General features: G+C 41.8%; 1 protein-coding gene across 1 annotated transcript; it reads right to left on the reverse strand.

Moving 5' to 3' along the window:
- Nucleotides 1–5,329: 5,329 nt before the first annotated feature.
- LOC309354519 (olfactory receptor 4D5-like) lies at nucleotides 5,330–6,265 on the reverse strand (the record flags this gene model as incomplete). The annotated part of the gene is made up of 1 exon (XM_081884698.1): nucleotides 5,330–6,265. The coding sequence occupies one exon, from the start codon at nucleotides 6,263–6,265 to the stop codon at nucleotides 5,330–5,332; it is 936 nt and encodes a 311-aa protein (XP_081740824.1).
- Nucleotides 6,266–10,508: the final 4,243 nt, after the last annotated feature.

The following is a 10,508-nucleotide window of genomic DNA, read 5'->3' on the forward strand; positions in this document are numbered from 1 at the left end:
ACCAACTTCCTTTGTTCTTATTTATGTGTTCCTATGACTTAGCATAACACAGCTTCCTTTGTTCCTTAATGCACCAAGGACCTGATTAGGTGCCAACCACACCAAATAAACCTCATTTTCACTTTTTAGTGGTGTTTCACCCTAGAGCTCCACTTTACATTTTCAAACAAATTACCAATATAAGGGAAAGTAAGAGAGAGCTGGTGTCATCACAGGAGCCAACTCTTAGAGGCCAAGATCCTTTCAGTTCCCCTCCCAAGTTGATGGGCATTGCCATTCAAATGGTGCTTGTGCACTGCATCTCATGAGTGGGGCTTACCTGGGCTCCCCCCACCATTTTATTCAAGTTGGCACCCTTGGGTGTCATTGTGTGTAGGAGGGCAGAGAAGAGCAGTGGTGCTGAGTGTGTCTGCCTTTCATCAAAGCAGCAGCTGTGACATTAAAACAGAAAAGTATTTGTAAGCTACTCTGAGCAGCTTCCTATGGGCAGGGGTTATAAATCTTTATATTAAAGTGGCAAGCCTGATATTGAGGACCTCATGGAAGATGTTCTAAGTCAGCCAATGTGATCCCTTTCAGATGTAGTTGGACTATAACTCCACCTGTAGTCAAGAATGATAGAAGCTGAAAGTCTAACACCTGGAAAGCACCATGTTGGCTATTCCTGTATTTAGACAACAGAGATTACTTCTGTGTCTTTTGCTGTCACTTGAACACAGGAGCCAAAGGTCCATCTGACTGGCAGCAGCTCTCTAGATTTTCAGAAAGGTCCATTTTTCCTAACCCTATCTGAAGATGTCAGGGGCTGAACCTGTGACTTTCTACATGCAAACAGATGTTCTGTCACTGAGCTGCAGCACTTCCACAAGCATCGCTCTGTCACACCCCCGTAAGAGCTCCTTCCTAAAAGCAACAACAGAGTCTTGTGCAATCTTAATGGCTGACACTTTTATTATGGTATAGGCTTCCATGAACTCAAGACTGCAGAAGCTTATGCCATAATAAATGTATCAGTCTCTAATGTGCCACAAAACTCTTGGTTGATTTTGCTGCAAGAATAATTACATGTCTATAGAGATTTATAAAGAAGAGTTCGGATTTGATATCCCGCCTTTCACTCCCTTTAAGGAGTCTCAAAGCGGCTAACATTCTCCTTTCCCTTCCTCCCCCACAACAAACACTCTGTGAGGTGAGTGGGGCTGAGAGACTTCAAAGAAGTGTGACTGGCCCAAGGTCACCCAGCAGCTGCATGTGGAGGAGCGGAGACGCGAACCCGGTTCCCCAGATTACGAGACTACCGCTCTTAACCACTACACCACACTGGTGGGTTTTCTCACACCTCATTCCTTTTCTCAGTATTTTCTTATTTATATATTCCTTGGTGAACAGCAAATAGTTCAGCAGTGTCGTAGCATCAGTTGAAAACAGACTTCTCCAACCAGGTGCCGTCTAGATGTTGCACAACTACAAGTTCCTCCATCCTGGGACATTGACTATGCTGACTGATGCTGTTGGGAACTGGAGTCCAGCAATATCCTGGGCTGAGGATGAATGGTCTAGAATATGGGAAGCCTGGGTTGAATTCGCTAATTCCTAAACGACCTCACATGGGAGAGAAGAGAGCTCCCACAAACTCTTTGGACGACTCATGAAATAAATGTGAAATAAACAAATATTCTTTCAGTTTCACGGTTTCCCCAATGTTAACAATTCTGTGCTCAGTTATTTCAAAACATTCCTGGTTTAGCTTATTTAGGATGTGTTCAATACCTCAGGCAAATTGGCTGAAATAGGAACCTATTACTCTCCTCTCATTTGGTCCTTTCTCATCCATTAGTCAGCTGTTTCAACATTCTTGCTCCATGATTTCTTTCCATCCTAATATCTATCGTCAGCCTTCAGTCATACCTGACTAATACTGTACACACACCATACTCACTTCTTAGTCACACATCTTTTTCTGACCTACTTCAGACAAAACTCGCATTAGTGTGGGGCGATCCAAGAAAAATTAAAAACAGTACGTCCTAGCATCAATTCTGCAGAGTGCTATAGAAATAAATTTCTGAAATCAAAGAGGTATTTCTTGCTTCCTAAGTCTGCATGGCACCTACCAGCTAAAGTGAAGCCACTTCTTTCCACCAGCACAGCATTTGCTCTACCTGAGAGAGCATCTTCTTAGCAACATATGATTTGATCTACAAAATGCAATGCCCTTAATGGGCTTGGAAGTTCTGGATCGGTTGGGGCCCAAGAGAGCATGAGCGACTTCTGGGCGACATGCAGGTTGCAAGGGGAATTATTAAAAGTGCAACTTGGGTTTTCCCATGGGCTACTCAGAAGGAAAAAACTTTGAGGAGCTCCCCTGGCTACTGATAGTTACAGTGGGAGATGAGAAAGGCGATAGGCCAACATCCAAGAATTCCCTGTCTGATTCATTTTATCATCGCAACAAACCTGTGAAGTAGGTTAGGCTGAGGAGCAGGCCCTAGCCCAAGGTCATGCAGTGTGCTTTGTAGCCAAGCGGGGATTTGAACCATGGTCTCCCAGGTCCTAACCACTATACCACACTGTCTGTCAGTGTTATGTAGGGATTGAAAAATCTGTCAATTTCAGTTTCCCTCAGTTTCTCATTTTCCCAGTGTTAATTTCAGTTCCACACATTTCCACAGTTCACAACCACCACTACCCTTAAAAAAGTCACAACAGAAATTTGCCAGCATTTTAGTGCACATTTCCCCCATACATATATGCATATATTGGAATGACAGTTTACCAAATAAACACATTTTTAACAACCTGTAATGCATTTTTTAACAATATGTAATGTATTTTTCGATGTTCTTTTCACCAATAGATGCAGTTTTACACGTACATTCCCCTAAAATACAATGTTGTACTCTTTTGCATAGGATTCCATAGGATTACCTTTACCTTTTTTACCTTTATCTTTTGCACTGGTAGTTTAAGATTTCAGCAGGAGCTGCTTGGTTTGGGATTAAGATGGAATGGGAGGTAGAGTGGCTTGCTGTTGGTTCATCTGTTTCTTAATAATACAGTAATACACACACCATACTTTTCCATGTATAAGACTAAGTTTTTTTCCTTTAAAATTATGCTAGAAAGTGAGGGTCTTATACATGGGTAGTGCATAGGATGGACGTTTGATTGGTTTCTGCCGTGGCTGTCAGTGGCTATTGGGCATGTCATTGGTTGCTGCATCAATGACCGGTGTTGGTTGGCTGACACTGCAGCAATTGGGCGGGCCATTGGCAGCTTCTGGCGGAATGGGGACAGACGAGAGGTGGATTTTGTGACATGTGCCACCTCCCCCCATTTTCTTAAATTTGAATCCCCCAAAACAGGGGGCATCTTATACATGGGGATGTCTTATACATGGAAAATTATGGTATGTAAGAAACCAAGTTTTCCAGGAAGCTTACAGTAATAATAATAGTAATAAAAACCTAGAAGAACAGAAATGTATAATACAACATAAAATGGAATGCAGAAGCAAATTTAAAAAAGCACAACTATCTCAACCTTGGAACAAAAAACATACATGGAGTTGTAGTGTTGTTGTTGTTACTATTGTTGTTGTTATATTAAAAATCTATTTATTTAATTTTCCAGATTAATATTTACATTCACATAATAACATAATATATAAAAACAAGATTCCCAAGAATCCCTTGGACTTCCCTCCTCCCTTTTGTAGTATTATTGTTAATACTTTCCTTCTGCATCTTTTATATTAATCCAAATTTGTGTATCTCCATTATGTCCGTAGTTCATTGTTACATTACAAGTGTTATTCCAATCCCACTAACCATTTACAATGGTTTTTAAGATAAATTATAAATTTCTCCCATTCCTTATTAAAGCCTTGGTCATCCAGATTTCTGATTCTTTTGGTCATTGTTGCCATTCTGGCATAGTCCATCAACTTAATCTGCCATTCTTCTCTGGGAGGGACTCTGTCTTCTTTCCAGCTCTGGGCTAATAACATCTGCACAGCCATCAGTGTGTACATAAATAATCTTTTCTGCTCCCTTGGAATTTCTGCACATAACACATATTTGATCCTGTTTTATACATTATTGCTAATTTACTCGGAGTTAGATACCATCGATACATCATTTTCATATAATTTTCTTTCAAATGTACAACCTGCTGTAAATGTAAAATCACATTTCCATAACTTCTCCCATGCTGCAAATTGTGTATCATACTCAAAATCTTTCACTCAGTGTATCATTACAGATTTAACCTGTTCATCTTTTGTAAACCATTCCAGTGAACTGGTATTATTAATAATAATTACATCATTTTGTTTGGCTCAGAGGAGAGCCATTGAAATTCTCCAAATATTTGGCACCATCAATTTTGCCTACAACATTGATGTACATAGACAATATTGTACAGTAATATACAGTAGCCGTCCAGGATTTCAGGCAGGGAATCATTCCATGCCCTACCTAGAGGTGATGGTGACTAAACCAGGGACCTTCAGTTTTGAAAGCAGATGCTCTCCCACTGTGCCGCAACCCTTCCCTTAATGTTCAGGCTGTGAATGCCATTGCTTGTGTAGCAATTTTTTGTATGTTGTTACAAACACACAATTCCCTGGAAAGATGCTAGGTCTGGGAAATTGTGGTGGATGCAAAGTGGTGTGCAAGTACTTGTTATCCATAGCAGTGGTAGAAAACAAGTAACCTCAGGAAAACAAGAAGGGAGCTATTTCTTAGTGCCACTTGGAAAGGTGAGGGCCCCCAAACCCTGAGAAAACATTAAAGAATTGCTTTCCTATCTCTTAGAAAATTCTGGGGTGTGGCAGCCCCAATTTCTCTCCCCCCAAACAGGGTGCAGAAAATCAAGAGGTTGCTGGAGAAATCAGTAAGGCCTAGATTTCTGGATAATTGACAAATCAACTTTGCTCCGCACAACAGTTAACATTTGTATGAAACAAAGGATGGGGATAACTATAAACTGTCACATAACACTAAGAAAGCTGCTGAGCAAACCTATTTTAGTAACTTCTTTCAACTTTTGTAATTTTCCAGTATATTTGAGAAAGTGACTTGTGTGCTTGTCGTATGTCAACTTCTGTATAAATATTTTGCACTTACAATGTTCAGAACGCCTATGGCACAGGTGTACAAGGTTTTTCTCCTGATACGCATATCAGAAAATAAAGCGATGCCCCTGCATATGCTTCAAATGATTCTCCCATGGTCTGATTTCCACAACATGGTCATTTGCACACAGCTTCACCTTGAATGGTGAAGAAACCATACACAATACAAATGGGAGTCAGTTTCAAAGTCTGTCAGGGAGTCAATTTCTTCTGCTTCTTTCCCTTGAGCTTTTCTAATGCAACTTTGAAATCTTTGTTCCTCAGGGTATAAATGAAAGGGTTCAAGATGGGAGTGATGACAGTATAGAGAACGGAGATGGCTTTGTCCATGGGGAAGCTGTGGAAGGGATGGATGTAAATGTAGATGCAAGGCCCAAAAATCAGGGTCACTACAGTGACATGGGAAGCACAGGTGGAGATAGCTTTGCTCCGGTTGGGTGCAGACCCTGCTCTGAGCTTGGCCAGAAGGATGGAGTACGACACAAGCAATACCACAAAGCACATTAAAGTCACGAGGCCACTGTTGGACACCATGAGTAGCTCCACCACAAACGTATTAGTACAAGCGAGTTTGACCACCTGTGGCACATCACAGTAGAAGTTGTCCAGCTTGTTGGGGCCACAAAAGGGCAACTGGGTAATAATGGCCACTTGGATGATGGAGTGGACAAAGCCACCAGTCCAGGAGGCACATACCAGGGCACCACACACTGCCCCATTCATGATGACCATGTAGCGCAATGGGCAGAAGATGGCAATGTAACGGTCATAGGCCATGATGACAAGAAGGAAGATCTTGATGCCGCCAATGAAGTGGAAGAAGAAGATCTGGCAAATGCAACCCACATAAGAGATGGTGTTGGTCTTTGATAGGAAACCAACCAACATTTTAGGAGCAGTTATGCTAGAGTAGCAGAAATCAAGGAATGAGAGGTTTCCTAAGAGGAAGTACATAGGGGTATGGAGGATAGGTGCATAAGCCACTAGGCTAGCGATTAAGAGGTTGCCCAGCATGGTTGTGCCATATACAGCCAAGAAGAAAGCAAACAAGAGGACCTTCACTTCTGGCTTGCTGGTCAGCCCAAGAAATACAAACTCTCTCACAGTGGTGTTGTTCTCTCCTTCCATCATGTGTGCTGAGGCCCCACTGATGGGACTCTGAAAGAATACAGGATAGTTATCAATAAAAGCTATAGAAGAAAAAATTAAATAAAGAAAAATTGTTCCATTGATGTTGTGGACGTTTTATCACATTTTGATAGGACCACGAGAAACTGCATTATATCAGTCCAGACCATTGGACCATTCAGCTCCGTATTGTCCACATGGGATGGCAGTGGCTGTCCAGGGTTTCAGTCTGGGGCATTCTCAGTCCTACCTGGAGATGATGGGAATTGAACTTGGAGCTTCCTGAGTGCAGATACTCTACCACTGATCTATAGTTATAACTTGATAGAATTGGTTGGATGTGTGTTTGTCAGGAAACAAGTATCACATTGTGGGCTGTATGCAGCTGGTGGTATTTCTGGGTACAGTGAAACCTTGGGTTACATACCATCCTCCTTACAAATGCTTTGGGTAACGAGCTCCGCTTACCCGGAAGTAAATCTCTGGATAGCGAACTCTGCTCTGGGATGTGAGTGGAAGTCGTGCAGTGGCAGCAGAGGCCCCATTAGCAAAAGCACGCCTCAGGTTAAGAACGGAGCTCCAGAACGAATTAAGTTCATAACAGGAGGTACCACTGTACTCATTTTGCTCTCATTCTTAAAACATAGGAACTGCAACAAAATTGCAGTGGGCAGAGCTGCTATTTAGATCTCCAGTGTTTCTACTTCATTCCAACCCCTCTCCCATTTTATATTTTCCCTTTTCACGTGGGCATTCCATGACAATGGTCAGTTCTCACTGGGAAGTTTTGGGGTCCGCTTCCGTTAGAATACTTTCCTTCGAAAATGCCACGAACATTTTGAAGTTACTCTGTGCCTTCTGGTACCTCCCTCTCATGAGTGGTGCTATTTTGGTTACATAAGCAATGACACTCACAGCCTGAACATTAAGGGGAGGGTCAGGGCTCCATGGTAGAGCATCTGCTTTGCACCTTGAGCCACAAGGTGATACTGTGATTCAGTATAAGGCAGGTTGCTATGCTCATATTGGAGACAGAGGGAAAGATAAATTTGCCCTGTGCCACATCAGAGGCCACTCACATCGGATCCGGCCAGCTACAGACCTATCAGCCTCTTACCTACAGTTAGTAAATTATATACAAAACACCTCCACAATAAATTAATCAACTGGATTGATGTGAGGCTATCCTTGCGGAAGAGCAAGCAGGATTCAGGCAAGGCAGATCTACTATAGACCATTGCTTCGTCCTAACCCACCTCATAGATAAGTACGCCAAGCAATCTCACGGTGTGCTGTATGCTGCTTTTGTTTATTTGAAAGCTGCTTTTGACTCAGTCTCACGAGTAAGACTATGGGCTAAACTGAACACCTCAAGCATAGACAAAAGATTATTATATCTGATTAACTGCCTTTATAAAGACACTGTGCGGAAAGTGCGTTGCTCTACAAATGGCCAACTTACAGGATCTGTACCAGCCACAAAGGGAGTCAAGCAAGGATGCATTTTAGCTCCAGCACTCTTTAACCTATACATAAACGACATGGTCCAGTGCCTAACATTTCCAGAGTTCCATGCCCCTAAACTGGCCTCAGAACCAATCACTGTACTATTATATGCTGGTGATGTGGTCCTCTTATCCCAAACAAAAAATAGCCCTAAAAAGATTGATAAGAGAATTCTCAGTGTATTGCCAGAGAGAACACCTGGTCGTAAACTATCAGAAAACCAAACTTATGGTTTTCTTAAGAAAATATAGGCCCCACAGTTGGCGTATGGACAATCAACCAATCGAACAGGTCAAAGCTTTCAAATATTTTGGCCTTATCTTCCAAAATATTTTGGGGTCATGGGGAGCACACCAAAAATGTGCAAAAGAAAAAGCATCCCAAAGTGCCAAGACTTTGACTCGCTTTTTCCATACAAAGGGTGGCAAACAAATACCATCCGCCCTAGAAGTCTTCCAAGCTAAACCCCTAGCACAGCTATTATACCGGGCTCAGATTTGGACTGATAACCACCTTAGCACTTTGGAAGCTGTTCAATCAAAGTTTCGAAGGCAGATTTTTTCTGTACCGCCATGCGTCCCAAACGCATCATTGAGACTGGAGGCAAGTCTCCCTTCAGTAGAAGTACAGACTTGGCAAAGAACTCTTAACTTCTGGCTCCGCCTAAATTCAAATCCTCCCGGTTTACTATCCCTAGTACTTCAAGACTCCCATAAAAGTACCTGGCTTAAAACCATCTATCCAAAGCTTCACTATGGGCCCTACTAAAGCAAACAGTCTAACTGGTCAATGTCCAAGAAATATTGAGCATCAGAATAACCTGGCCACTATAAGGGAAATCTGCCCTTGGTATGTTCATTTTCCACCTCTCCATTTTGATTCTCAGGCCCTATATCTGCACAAACGTATTATCCCAAAATACAGGTGTGTTTTTACACTTGCAAGACTGGATGTTTTTCCACCTGCAGTACTTGAGGGTCGATTCCAAAAGATCCTGCCTCAGAAACGTCTTTGTCCCTGTGGAGATGGTAGCACCGAAACAGCGGCACACGTCCTCCTGTCTTGTATTCTCTACAAAGACCTGAGGAACGAAATCATCACCCCACTCGTACTAAGCATCTCAGGGCGCTCAACCACTGCCACAATGTCCTTTCTTCTATGAGATCAAAATGAGCAGATAACAGCAAAGGTGGCTAGGTTCATAGCAGGGGCAATCAGAATAAGGGCCACTAACTGACGGCTGATTCAGGACTTTAAATTGTGCTCTTATAACAAACTTCCTTTTCTGCATATACTGTAATGTTTTACTGTTGATATGGCCATTGGCTAATGCTAATAAAGTTTTATCTTATCTTTAAAAAATAAAAATAAAAATTTGAAGGGTGGAGTTAAGGTTGCTGTTGTTTTTCTTTTAAAACAAAGAAAAGAGGGGTGAACTTCTGCCTACACCTCTGCATCATGACTACATTGATTATAAGTAGCAATTTGATTGACAGATAAGATACATAGTAAGCATTTGTAACGCTCCTACAGTGGTACCTCGGGTTACAGACACTTCAGGTTACAGACGCTTCAGGTTATAGACTCCGCTAACTCAGAAATAGTACCTTGGGTTAAGAACTTTGCTTCAGGATGAGAACAGAAATTGTGTGGTGGTGGTGGTGCGGCAGCAGCGGGAGGTCCCATTAGCTAAAGTGGTACCTCAGGTTAAGAACAGTTTCAGGTTAAGAATAGACCTCTGGAACGAATTCAGTTCTTAACCCAAGGTACCACTGTAGTTATGTAATGTTATTGTTGATTTTATGCTATTATGCTGTGATTTTTTTTCATTTTGGAAGTATAGAATAATTGCAAATAAATAAATACACAAACTACTTGACTTCATCAGGTTTCACCTTGCCATGCCACCTGGATGTCCATTCAACAAAGTATTGTTTTACATCAGAGATGGGCTAACACCTGTCTTATATGACACAGCTCCACACACACACACACACACACACACACACACACACGACTCCCACCTACATATTTTAAGTCTACAAAACAAGAGTGCTTACTCAGGTTCTCTTAACTTGCTGCTTCAGGTCAAGGTCTACCAAGACAATAATTCTATCCAACAGCCTCAGCAACTAGCACAGCCATTCAAAATGCTGTAGTAAGCTATGAGAATGCCTTAATTGACTTTGGTTTGCAGGCATTTACCTCCATTGTCCTAGTGGTCTTCAATCTAACTTGCAGGTTCATTTAGGAGTGTGGAGCTGTTACATTTCTTGGTCCCACCACACAGAGACTCCACCAAGATGGAATAGGTTTGTGGCTGCTGATATATCACTTCTGAAGGCAAAGGAAACAAGCACAATGAATTAATAGTTCATGAGAAGTTAGTGACACCATATCCCAGAGCTTTGTTGCAAAGGGAATTATTAATTTGTGACTGTGCGGTGCTCATTTGCAGATAGGAAGTGAAAGGAACTTCATGTCCTCAAGAGGGTAAGAGTACAGGGAGGGTGCATTATTCTGTGTGTCAGAAAGCTCATTTTCTGCACATGTACAAGACTTTTTGCATCATCCTAAACCACCATAGTTGTCAATGGAGACAATTTGTACCTTGTGTGATGAGAAACATTCTAAAGTCAAATAACATATTTTGCTAAAAGGAAAACATGGAATATGTTTGGTTCTTTTTTAAGTATTAAGGGACTTTTTTTTATTGGGACCACAATGTGCAGGGAGG

The sequence above is a fragment of the Podarcis melisellensis genome, assembly GCF_964234715.1.
Source record: "Podarcis melisellensis genome assembly, chromosome: 13".
NCBI lineage: Eukaryota > Metazoa > Chordata > Lepidosauria > Squamata > Lacertidae > Podarcis > Podarcis melisellensis.